The 12,306-nt window shown below is 53.7% G+C and overlaps 1 protein-coding gene and 1 pseudogene across 1 annotated transcript; both read right to left on the reverse strand.

Annotated features, from left to right (window-relative positions):
• Nucleotides 1-510: 510 nt before the first annotated feature.
• LOC116422236 (hyaluronidase-2-like) lies at nucleotides 511-4,671 on the reverse strand. Its single transcript, XM_031958193.1, has 4 exons — nucleotides 4,033-4,671; nucleotides 3,467-3,617; nucleotides 1,655-1,744; nucleotides 511-1,134 (listed from the first exon to the last, which is right to left on the reverse strand). Exons 1-4 carry the CDS (start codon nucleotides 4,110-4,112, stop codon nucleotides 742-744), a joined length of 714 nt encoding a protein of 237 aa, XP_031814053.1. The 5' UTR covers nucleotides 4,113-4,671; the 3' UTR covers nucleotides 511-741.
• LOC116422235 lies at nucleotides 2,184-3,487 on the reverse strand (annotated as a pseudogene).
• Nucleotides 4,672-12,306: the final 7,635 nt, after the last annotated feature.

Consider the following 12,306-nt stretch of genomic DNA (forward strand, 5'->3'; position numbering starts at 1 on the left):
CTTTCCCCCGTGATGGGCTTGTGTATGTCTCATGCAAATGTGGGTCTGCAGAGAGTAAGGAGGGACCTGGGAGACCTCCTGTCTGATGTGCTGGAAAAGAGACATCCGAGGGGAACAAGCGCTTGCCCCCGTCACTCAGCCCGCCTTCCCCAGCTCCAGACCGGCCAGGGCAGCTTTCTCATCTGAAAACACTTTATTGGAGGCTTCTGAGAGGACTCCCTGTGGGGGCGGGGATGGCTGGGCCTGAGGCCCTCCCCGCACCCCAGGGCCCACTAGCACCATTGGTCCTGGAGACAGGGAGCTGGACCCGGCACACAGGTCACAGAAACATCAGCCTGGCCACGGCCCGCTCCCGAGGGGTTTCACCAGGGGAGGGCCCCCGGACGAGTGGAAGGTGGGGGGTAGTGGGGGGGTCTGGCCTGGGCTCGTAGGACCCGGATTCCAGTGTGAATGGACCTTGGTGATAACGTCATGTGTTACAGCATCGAGCTACGGGGTCTCTAGGGGAGCTTTGAGGCCCAAGGTCAAGATCTTCTCTAATAGTAAAAGGCAGAGGGAAGCGAGGGCCCCAAGGCGTCCCAGATGGAGGCTGCTGGGCCCAAGACCCTCAGGGAGCCAAGTGCCCAGCCCGCAGTCACTCATGCAGAATGTAAGCCAGAGGGAGCTTGGGCGTCCTCTCGGGTCCTGCTTCCTCCTGATGGCAGCGACCGTTCTTCAGTGGGGGGGAATTCTGGCCAGGGGTCACGGAGTCCAGGCCCATAGCCCCCCAAGGCTGGCAGCCAGAAGCAGCAGGGAGAGGGACGGGGCCTCCCCGGCCTGGCTCCTTTCCTGACAGCCGTCCCCCCGCCAGCCCTGGTAGCAGTGACAGATGAAGTCCCTGCTCAGGGCCTCCCGCTGCCGGGGCCCCAGGTGGCCTTGGATGGAGGCCCGCGTGCGGTTGGCCGCCGTGGCCACGCGGATCTGGAAGGTGCCGGGCTCCAGGTGCAGGTAGCTGGGCGAGTCGGGGGCCCGGCGGCGGCAGCGTCCGTGGCCGCCGCACTGGGCCCGGCTGCAGAGCGTGGCCGCCGTGGTCACGTTCAGCACATACGGGCCCAGCCGGCTCAGCAGGTACCGGCGCATCTTCAGGCAGGTGCTCTGGGGGAGGGGAAGCGGCCAGAAGGGTGAGACGCTCGGCTGGTTTTAGGGACACAAGGCCCAGAGCGGCTAAAAAATACTTAACCAGGATCCTGGAGCCATTAGAGGCAAAGGCAGGAACTCTGAGGTCGGGCTCGCCCACTACACCCACATGTTCCTGGGTCTGAGACCACCAGGTGAAGGAGCCTCTCAGTCTGAGGGGCATGCTACGTCTAACCTCCGGGTCCTCCTGTGAGGAGCACCGAGGGTCCCTGTCCCCAGGGCAGGAGCTCTGCCCTCCAGCACCTTCCCCCTGCCCCCCCATAGGCGAGCTGTTCCAAGGGGAGGGTCCCCGCCTGTGAGACGGCCCCAGCTCCTGCTGCTCCGGATGCTCAGCTCCTGCTGCTCCCAGCCCCTGGTGGCCGGCTGCCCTCCAGCCCCTGCCAGCCGGAGCTGGGCTGCTACCTGGGAGCAGGCCCTGGAGAGGCAGCCGTCCCGCCTGCCCCCACCACCGGCGCTGAGCCCCTAGCCCTCGGCTTACCTGGTTCCTGGCATAGTCGGCCTCCCCCCAGAGCACCACACCCTGGGCTCCCATGGCAGCTGCTTGACCGATGGTGTGCTCCAGGTCCACCTGGGAGTGGGGGAAGAAGGGAGAACATGCTACTCGTTTCTCAGCCCCAGCCCAGCCTCCCCTGTCCCCATTTCAGCCCTGATGCGTTCCTTATCTCTGGGGCAGCTCCAGCCTTTGGCCCAGGCCCAACTCCTGCTGTTTGGGGGCCTGAGGAGGGCCGGAAGCTGGCCAGGTGCGGCTGCAATGGCTGGGAGAGCCTTTTGGTGTCTCTTCCCTTTGGAGGATGGGCTTGGGGAGTTTATAACGGGAATTCATAGACATTAGAGCCAGAGGGATGTGAAAGAACATTTGAGAAAGGGAGGAAAGAAGAAAGGAAGAAAGTGAGGAAAGAAGCAAGGAAGAAATGAAAGGAAGGAAGGAGAAAGAAGGGGAGAGGGAAAAGGAGGGAAAAAGGAAGAAGAGGAGAGGGAAGGAGGAGGGAGGGGGCAAGGAAAAAAAAAGGAAAAAAGGAAGGAAACAAGCATTTACTAGACACCTACAACGTGTCAGGTATAAGTGCTTTACAAATATCTCATCCCATCCTTACAAACCCCTGGGAGGTAGGGGCTATTTTAGCCCACTGGGGGTTATCTCCCCATTTTAGCTGAGAAAATTGAATCAGACAGAAGGCTGAGACTTGCCCCGTGTCACACAGCTATAAATGTCTGAGGTCACATTGGAACCTGGATCTTCAGGGCTCCCTCACGCTCACTGGCTGCCCGAGGGGAGCGATAGGCCCAAATTCCCACAGCTAGTAACAGCAGAGGGGACTCTGAACCCGGCCCCTCTGCCTCCGAGGCCAAGGTTGCTGCCCCGGACCCCGCGGCTCCCACTTGCCCCGTGCCCTGGATGGGCAGTTACAGCTGCAGCCGCCTGGGTCCTGCTGCCCTACACTCCGACGGGCTCTGGTCCGGCCCCCACCTGCGCCAGCTCCTTCAGGGTGTAGGAGTAGAAGGGCCGGGCGTAGACAAAGACGGGCAGGGAGTAGCTGGCAGAGGGGGGCAGCTCGGCCACCCGCAGGGCCTCCCATACTTTGGCCCTCACAAAGCGCTCGCCCTGGGCCGAGCCCCGCAGCACCTCCTCCAGGTAGATGGAGGGGTACAGGGCCCGGCTTTGCTCCCACAGCCAGAGCAGCGCGTCGTTGCGCTGCCGCTCGATGCCCGGGCAGTGCCCCGTGAAGTTCTCGAAGTCCTCCCAGTAGTGGTAGTTGTAGCAATCGGGAAAGAGGTAGTAGCCCCACCAGCCCCCAGGCCTGCGGGCCCTCGCCAGCCTCAGGGTCTCCGACATGAAGCGGGCAGCCGCCGTCTCAAACTCCCACTGGGCCTGGAGCTCCACGCGGCCCGGGGGCCACGAGGGGTACCGCTGGCGCACCAGGCGGGCGGACATGGCGCGGTAGACGCCCTTCTTGTCCCAGTTGCGGACCCAGAGCGGCCGCCAGGTCTCCCAGTCAATGACAGAAAGGCCCGAGAAGGCGCGGGAGGGGATGGCGGCCTCCAGGTCCCGCTCCATGGCCTCGAGGTGGGCCCGGAGGCTGGCGTTCTGTGGGCAGCCGCCGTGTACCGGCAGGGGCACCGGATCCGGGGCCGCCTGGTAGTGTGGGTACAGGCCCAGCTGATGCTGGTAGAAGATGGTGATGTTGCCCCCAGCAAAGACCTCCTGGTCATTGGCCACCACTCCAAAAGGCTCAAGGGGCAGCGGCAGGCTGAAGGCTGTGCGGCAGCGGGAGGTGGGGGCGTTCCAGACCACCAGGAAGGGCTGGTTCTGAAGCACCGGCGACAAGGAGGGCTTCAGGGCATGGGGGTCCGTGGGGCCGGCTGAAAGCAGCAGCAGCAGCAGCAGCGGGAGGCAGAGGCCCAGGGGCCTGGGCTGGCCTTGGGAGCCAAGTGCTGGGGACCTGCAAGGGAGAGAGACACGGAAGTGAGACGGGAGCCCCGCTGGGGTTGGGGGCAGGGGACACTGGGGGGCTCTGGCAGAGGATGGAAACCGGGATCCAAACGCTGATCCAGACCCAGCCAGCCTCTCTTCCCCGGCTGCTCGGGGCAGCCAAGAGGGCCGTGGCTCCAGAACGGGTCTGCTGCTCAGGGCTCTGGGCTGGGAGAAGGGGGGGGGTCCTTCTTTCAGGGGAAAAGAGGCAGCAGTGGGGACCCCAACCCTTCCTCCTCAGCCCAGCTCCCCGGCTGGGAGTACATTGTGCCGGGCCCTCCCCATACATCCCTCGCCTGGGCCCCAGGGCAGCTGGTCCCCTTACACCAATTAGCAGTCCCTTCTGCATCCACCTTTCCTCTCCCTTCTCTTCTCTCCCCCATCACCTCATTTTCCAGGAAAACACCACCAGCCCCCTCTGATCCTGGACCTCCGAGGTGGGCACCAGTTGGAGAAGGGTAACCATGGCAACCACTGTCTTCCCAAAGCCCCTAACACCCCACACCCCTCCCACCCCCGCAACCTGTGTAGGAATGTAGGTCAGGCTGAGAGCGGAAGGGGGCGGGCGCCTGTGCCTCTGATAGGGTCATCCCTGTGTGTACCCCGGAGTTCTGTGCTCCCTGCTCCAGGCCGTGGGGTGGCCGTCCTCTGTGCCCCTTCCTTGCGGGCCTGAGAGTCTGGGGGAGTCAAAGACAGCCCCCTCACAAGGGAACTAACGGGAGCCTAAACTGCTCCAAGGCACAAGCTGGGCCAGTGTCCCCTCAAGGTCTCCCAGGCCTTCCTTTCCCCAGGAAGCGCTTTTCCTTTCTACCCCAGGGATAACCCACAGCTCAGCCCTTCTCTGCCTTGTTTCCGCCCTAGGAGTCTTGAGTAGGGAAGGGAATGAGAGGGGACAAGGGAGAGGAGATAGTTTCTTCAATCAGCTAACAAGCACTTATTAAACTCCACTGCATGCTGTGGGCTGGTCTCTGGGGTACAAAGACAATGAAATGGTCCTGGACTTCAGGGAGCTTTTAGGAAGAGAGTGCAGGTCGGGAAGACCCAAATAAAACCCAGCTGTAGACACTAATTAGCTGTGTGACTTTGGGCAAAATGGGGATAATAAAAGCAACTCTAGCCTCGTCCCTGTGGGGATCCAATACTATTTGTAGAAACGTTCAGCAGGGGCTGGCACACAGTAGGCACTATATAAATATTAGACTATCTGAGATTATCATACCCTCTATTTGGGGGAGAATATCAGACATCTACAAAACAAATGCAAAATAAATACAGACTAATGTGTGGGGGAGGACACCAGTACCTGGGGGTGGGAAGCAGACCAAGAAAAGTGGAATTTGGAAGAAAATTAAGAATTCTACGAACCAGAGGTTCTGACAGAAGTGAGGAAGTTCCTCATGAGCCCCGTTCTGGGCCCATTGAGAGGCTTTTGGGACATTGGTTTGAAACGTCCAGTCGGTAGCTGGGGAGCAAGAATGAGCCTGGGGCTGCTTGTATCTGGGAGTCATCGACAGAGAGAAGATAATAAATCTCATGGCACAGAAAGAAAATGATGGGCTCTCTAAGTACAGAGGAAAGCCTAGAGGAGAGCATGGGAGTACATCCCTAAGTAGAAGTCATGATATGGATGATAAACCAGCAAAGGAAGCTGAGGACAGACAGATGTCTGTGGGGATGGCCATTTCAGGCTCTTCATGACCCCATGTGGGATTTTCACGGTGAAGGTTTGCCATTTCCTCATTTTATAGGGGAGAAAATTGATGCAAATGGAGGAGTTAAAGCAACATACCCAGCTAGTGTCTGAAGCTGGATTTGAACATGAGTCTTCCTGACTCCAGGCCGGCACTCTATCCACTGTGACACTCAGGTGTCCCATCACATAGATGGATTAAGAGAGAGTAGTGCCGTAAAAATCCAGAGAGGAGAGAATATCCAGAAGAAAGGGTATAAGAAAGAGTATCCAAAAGAATAATTTTTTCTAGGTAATTTAATTCTATTAATAAAGTCAGCATATTATTAATAAAAGGATGGTCATTGGCCGTCTCTCTTAGACTAAAGGCCCTTCATGGCAGTGGGGTCACAGCTTCATGACCTCAAAGAGGAGGTGTTCCTGAGGGGTAACACTCAACTTGGACTGGTTAACACAGACACAGACGTGGGCTATAGTAAAATGAAGGTCTTGGGTACTTAAGTCCCTCAGATGTTTATCAGAGACATCTATTTCCATATCACTTGTCTTGATAACAGGGAAAACCTTTCTTCAGGCCTATCTGAGCAAACACAAGGAGCAGGAACATACCCATTAGCTTATACTTAGAATTTCTTGGACTGTCTGAGTAAATTTCTAAGAGAAATTTCCCATTCTGATTGGTTTCTGGATGAGAAAATAGAAAAGGGCAAAAACCTTGCTTCTAATACAATAATAGCTTATCAAATATGAGAGAGAAATATTTATTTCACATATTCCCCCATTTGATTCTAATTGAGTGACGAGGTCTCCTCAATGAATTACTGATATATTATTCACTTCATGAAAGGTTCTTAACTATGAGGCTTATGATGGATGGGTAACAATGTGAAAGGGGAAAGGGGAGAAATTGATTGACTTATTGGCAAAACCAAATGGGGCACTGGCTTGTAGTCCCTAAACCTTATAGATCAAAAGATGCAAAGGGAAAAGGTGAACTGTCAAAAAATGTGCATTTGAAGCTCAGAAGTTTCACCTCATACTTGATACACCATCTGATGCAGCTCTCTGGTCTGAATATCAAAAGAATAAATATTGAGATAAGGCTAAGAGGGTCAGCAGAAAGGTTGAGGAGAACGAGGACTAAGTTAGGCAAACCTGGCAAGCAAGAGATTCCTGTAATTTTGGAGAGGACAGTTTCAGTTGAATGGTGAGATTGGAAGCTAAATTGCAAAGGGGTGAGGAATGGCTGAGAGAGGTGGAGCAATGACTAGAGACACATTTTTCTGCCATTTTGTCTGTGAAAAAGGTAGGCAGGTGGATGATGGTTTGAGAGGATAGGAACATCTAGTGAAGGGCGGTTTTTGGGTGTTGTTCTTTAGGATGAAGAAGATGTGAATATTTTGTAGACAGGAAGGAAGAAACAATAGATAAGAGAGACTGAAGTTATAAGGCGGATGTGTGGGGGGGTGCTAATTAGATGAAGAAGATGGAATCAAGGGTACATGTGGAAGGGTTGCCCTTGATGAGAAGAAGGGTAACCTCTTCATCAGAGAATGGAGGGGTGATGGGGTTGGGGCTGAGATATAGACAAGGTAATGAAGCCAGTGACCTCTATTTTCTCAATAAAGTAAGTGAGGGAACTGGATGACATGGGAGGTTTGAGGAGAATATGGTTTTGAACTCTCTTTGGGCAATAGGATAGAAAATCTATTAGAGAAGAGCAAAAGAATTGCCTTGTCCTGGTGAAGATGCAGTGGAGATCAGGTAACAACTTTTGGGGCACAGTGTCATGATTTTTAGCTTTGTTCAGCAGCACACAGTAAGTAGGAACACAGAGGAAGTGATGGTGGGAGTGATCCAAGGTTAAGGATCATATGTGATCCTTGACAGGAAAGGGGAGCATGGGATTGGAGACTCTAGGACCATGGCAGGATGAGCTGGCTAGTTAACTATATAGTTGGGATTAGGAAGGATGGATATGAAGTTAGAGCAGGGATGCTAGCCTGGGAGAGTTGGGGGTGGGTAAATGATTGGAGGGGTTGGAAGTTCTGGTAAGGAGGAGAAACTAGAGGCACAGGATAATAGAGGAAGGAGTCTAGAGATGTGAGGAGGAAGAAAAGGCTGAGATATGGAAGGAGCAAGGGTGGGATCTTCCTCACCCAAAAGATGTGGATCCCTCGTGCTTTCTCTAGGGGAGGGACCTCAGGCAAAGACTCACTTTCCCAAAGATTCCATGAACCTCAGGCAACGTCCAGTTTTCTGGCTCTGACTCTGTACTTAGATCCTGAAACTTCCCCCAGGACAAAGAGGGAACACACACACACACACACACACGATGCTTAGCATTTAAGGTAGGTTATAGGCCACTAGACCCCCAATTGGAAAAGCTCTCCTCTTTTATAGATGAAGGAAGAAATGGAGGCTCAGGAAGATTGTGACTTGCCCAACCAAGATCATGGAGGTAAAATGAAAGATAAGATTTGAATCAAATTCCCCTGAATCCAGAACCTCCCCCTTCTTTCCAATGTACAACAATGCTTACTATCCGTATTTCTTGAATTGTTGAATTTGTTGAACTGAATACAATTGGGATAACAGACACAATCACAGATACTTACAACCCAGAGATCCACACCCACTCACAGAATCCCAAACCTTCTCCGGCTCTTGTCCCCTCCCTATACCTTTCTCCTTACGCATCCTTCTACGGCACTGGCTGACTTGGCTCCTCAGTGCTGGCTCCTTTATCTTAGCCAAGGTTCAAGCTATTTAATGAGCCAACTCTCCTCTCCCTCCCACTTCCCATCCCCATTCACCACTGCTGATTTCACCCCCTCCCTCCCCCTCTCCGCATGATCCCTTCGGTTCCATCCCTTGCCATTAGGAAGCCCAACCTGTTGCCCAGAACTTCCCCTCCTCCACCCCTTCCCCGCCCCTCCCCTGCCAATTCTGGGTTCCACGGCTGGTGACCATTCATAAGCTTCTCTTCAAAACCTTCTTCCAGGAGCTCAGAGCTGCTCCCCTTGTCCCACAGGTTCCCATCCCCACACGCGTCTCCGACCCCGCAGGGGAACATGTTCCCACCCTGGCAGGGACCCCCATTCCTACAGCCATTCCCCCTCTTCAGAGCTGCCCCCCACCCCAGAGTTGTCCCCAGTCCCTGAAGGTGGCCTCCGCCCCCCGCTATCCCCATGCTCCCCGTTCCCACAGGTAATCCCCACCCGCAGGTAGCCCTTATCCCCGCCAGCACGCCTTACGCCCACAGGTGTGTGTCCCATTCATCCCCGCAGGTGTTTGCCTGTCCGGAGGGAGCCTTTATCTCCACAGGTAGCCCCGATTCTGAGCTGCTGGCGGGGATAAGGATACCTGCCGGGCTCCCTAATCCCCATATGTGTGCATCACACCCGGAGGTCTCCCCGCCCGCTTCTGGCCGGGTCCCCGTCTCAGTCGGTGTCCGCGCATCCCCGCGAGGGCGAGCGGCGGGGCAAGGAAGGCGGGATGCACCTACCGGAGCTGTCCCGAGGCCATGGTCCCGCCGCCACCTGCTGCCTCCGCTGCTCTCCGGCCGTCTCGCCCGAGCCAGCGCCGGCTCGGAATCTCCTGCCCTGCTTCTCCCCCGCCGGCGCGCCCCCTCCCCACCTTGCTGAGCCCCGCTCCGCCCCCGCTCCTCCGTCCCCAGCCGGTGGTTGGATGGAGCCGCTGGGGTCCCGGGGGTCTCTCTGGAGCCGCCCCCGTCTTTCGCTGTATCTGGCTCAGTCCTATGGCGGGGTCCGGGCTTCCTCGGCTCTGGCAGAGCGCTCCGCCCTCCCCCAGGCCCCCTCCACCCCCGACCCTCGCCCGGGTCCCAACCCCAGCGCCCCCCGGGTTAGCTGAATGGCTGGCCGCGCCGGAGGAGGCTGAGCGGCCGGCTTCGCGCGCGGACGTGGGCTGTCACTGAAGGGACCTCAGAGACCCTTCCTCCATCCCCTCGCTTTACAGATGAGGAAACTGAGGCTTATAGTTCCAAAGGAATGGCTGGGGACCGCAGGGCTCCTGCCACCGAACCCAGCTCTCCGAGGGGCGGCTTTAGACTCGGAGGCGGAATTTCGCCTCCACTTTTTCCTGCCCGAGGATGGAGGGGTCCCTGGGAAGCTGTGCTGGGTGTCACGCGTTCGCATCTCTGTCTAGCCGCAGAGCTCCCTTTCTTCCCCCCCCCCATCTCCCTCCACGCTCCCCAACTTTGCTCAGCTTTCCCTCTCCCCAGAGACTGTCAGTCATTCCCCTCTGCTTACCCCGCCCCCTCTCAGAACCCCATGTTTTCACTCTAGCTCTGGTGTCATTGAGGGTCCACCTTGGAGGAGAAGGAAGATCAGAGAGAGGGAGAACTAGACCATTGAACCTGGAGTCAGGAAGCCCTGCATTCAAATCAGTTCTCACGTATTAATTCACCGTGTCAACGTGGGCAAGTCATTTAATCTCTGTGCCTCAGTTTCCTTATCTGTAAAATGGGGGAAATAATAGCCCCTACCTCCCAGAAGTGTTTGGAGGACAAAGTGAGATATCTATAAAGCACTTTGCAAATCTTAAAGCACCTTTTGAATTTTAACTATTATTATTGTGTATGTATGTATATATGTATATGTAAATGGGTTCACCTATATAATCCTTCCCAGGAAATTTCATGTTTCCTTTAACTACAGGTAACTTGGAGGTACAGAAGTGATAGAAAAACTGAACTCAAAAAGGGAAGCTCAGAACTCTTCCTCTAGGACGTTTTCCCTTTCTTCCATGACCAGTGCCTGTGAGTCCTGCCTCCTTCCCAAGGGAGATCTATCTGATTATCTTTTTTCCTCCTCAAGTCTGAGCTGATGAACAAACAGGTCACAGTCTCCTATCCCCCATATTCCACTGCTCCTCTGCCTCCCCTCCTTGTTAATGCCAAAATGAGAGCTGGTATAGAAAGAGACACATTTCCCAGTTCCTACCCGCCAATCCCCTGCTCTCCTGATGGGAGAAAGCAGACGCAGCCATCACCCCCTGCTGCCACTAGCAGAGCCTCTGTCTGGGTTGGGGTAGGAGGGAGGGGGCAGCTGGGGGCACTGGGGAATCTGGCGTGAGTGAGATGAGCAACTTAGGGGTTCTTAACTTTTTTGTGCTGGCAGTCTGGGAAAGCCTGTGGACCTCTTCTCAGAATAATGCTTTGAAATAAAATATTTCAGATTACAAAAGAAAACTATTCCATTGAAATAGTTATTAACATAAAAAAGATAATGAACCCCAGGTGAAGACCACTTTTCTTAAAATCATTTGGTTTTTAAAACTTTAGGATGATAGAATCTTAGAATCCTAGAGTGACAGGTAATGACAGACTGGCTCAGGGGATCTGGATCTCATACTGAGGGCTCCCATCCCTGAGCTCACATGGATCAGGTTCAGTGACAGGGCAACCTGATCTCTAAAGAGAGAGGTCATACTCTCTCATTATCCTTGGCTGTAACCCAGAGAAAATCACTTAAAGCTTAAGTGTGACTCATGTCCCCAAAAGGGACTCAATATATAATGCAGGTCAGGACCCCAGAGCAGCTTTTTATTCTACACAAATGCAACATTTAAAATATAAAAGAAGAATGAGCATGGACTGCTTTAAATCAACAACCAGTAACCTATAATTCAGGCATTCACCAGGAGAGCTCCCTCTCCTCTTTCCCTCAACACTCCTTAATATCATTCCTCACTTTCTCCTCCCTTCACCCAGTTTCTAATAATGAGGCTGTTGTTTAGTTGTTTCAGTCATGTCCCCCTCTTCATGACCTCATCTGGGATTTTCCTGGCAAAGATACTGGAGTGATTTGCTGTTTCCTTTTCCAACTTGTTTTACAGATGAGGAAACTGAGGCAAACAGGGCTAATGGATTCTCTCAGGGTCACACAGCTAGTAAATGTCTGCAGCCACATTTGAACTGAGGAAAATGCATCTTCCTGACTCCAGGGTCAGTACTCTCTGCACTATGGAGTACCATAGTTGCCCTCTGATAATGAGGGAGTCAAGACCAACCCTTCATATATGCCCATGATCCCAGCCCTTTCTCTCTTCTCCAGCAGATTACTGCTTCAATCTTTGCCCTCCTCTCTAACCTTCCCCTTTTCCCTATCTACTAATTCCTTCCACACTGCCTTAAAATATACTCAATTCTCTCCCTGTAATTTTTTTTATGATACCAGCCCCTCAAACTATCATCCTATAAATCTCCTCTCTTTCTTTAGCCCAAACCCCAGAAAAAGTCTATACCCACTGACTTCCCTTTCTCTCCATCATTCCCTCACTCCTCAGTCTTCTGTCATCTGGCCTCTAACTCATCATCCAACTGAAAAAGCCCCTCCAAAGTCAGTCCTAAACTTTTCTTTGCCAAATTGGACCAGTCTTGAACCTTAACAGAACTCATGTCCGGACCCCTCCCTGTCTGAATATTCCTCAGTCTCCTTGGCTGGATCAGCATCCACCTCACAAGTCCCTAACAGTGGGTCTTGTTCTGGAATCTTTCTCTTGTTGATTTGATTCGCTCCCATAGGTTTTAATAACCATCTCCCTGGTGATGACTATCAGAACTAGACCGCACTGGACTTTTCTTGTCCCTTAAAACATCTTGAACCCTCCAAGTCAAATGCAGAACTTATCATTTTCCCCACCAGACTCTCCCCTCTCCCAAATTTTCCCATTTTGGGTTTACAATACTGTCCTTCCTTTATCGTTCATCCCTCACTTGCCCTCACCCCATACATCTAATCAATTGTCACATCTTGCCAGTTGTCCCTTCACTCTATTTTCTGGAGCTAAGCCCTTTTCTCTGCTCACACAGCTACTACCTTTTAACACATTACTCTTCTCCACACATTCTCTGGACCAGCCATAATGACATACTTGTTATTCCCAACACATGATTCCATCTCCTGTCAAAAGCACAAGAACTGTCCTCGCTCTCCCCCTTGCCTGA

Source organism: Sarcophilus harrisii, chromosome 1 (genome assembly GCF_902635505.1).
Source record: "Sarcophilus harrisii chromosome 1, mSarHar1.11, whole genome shotgun sequence".
Classification (NCBI taxonomy): Eukaryota; Metazoa; Chordata; class Mammalia; order Dasyuromorphia; family Dasyuridae; genus Sarcophilus; species Sarcophilus harrisii.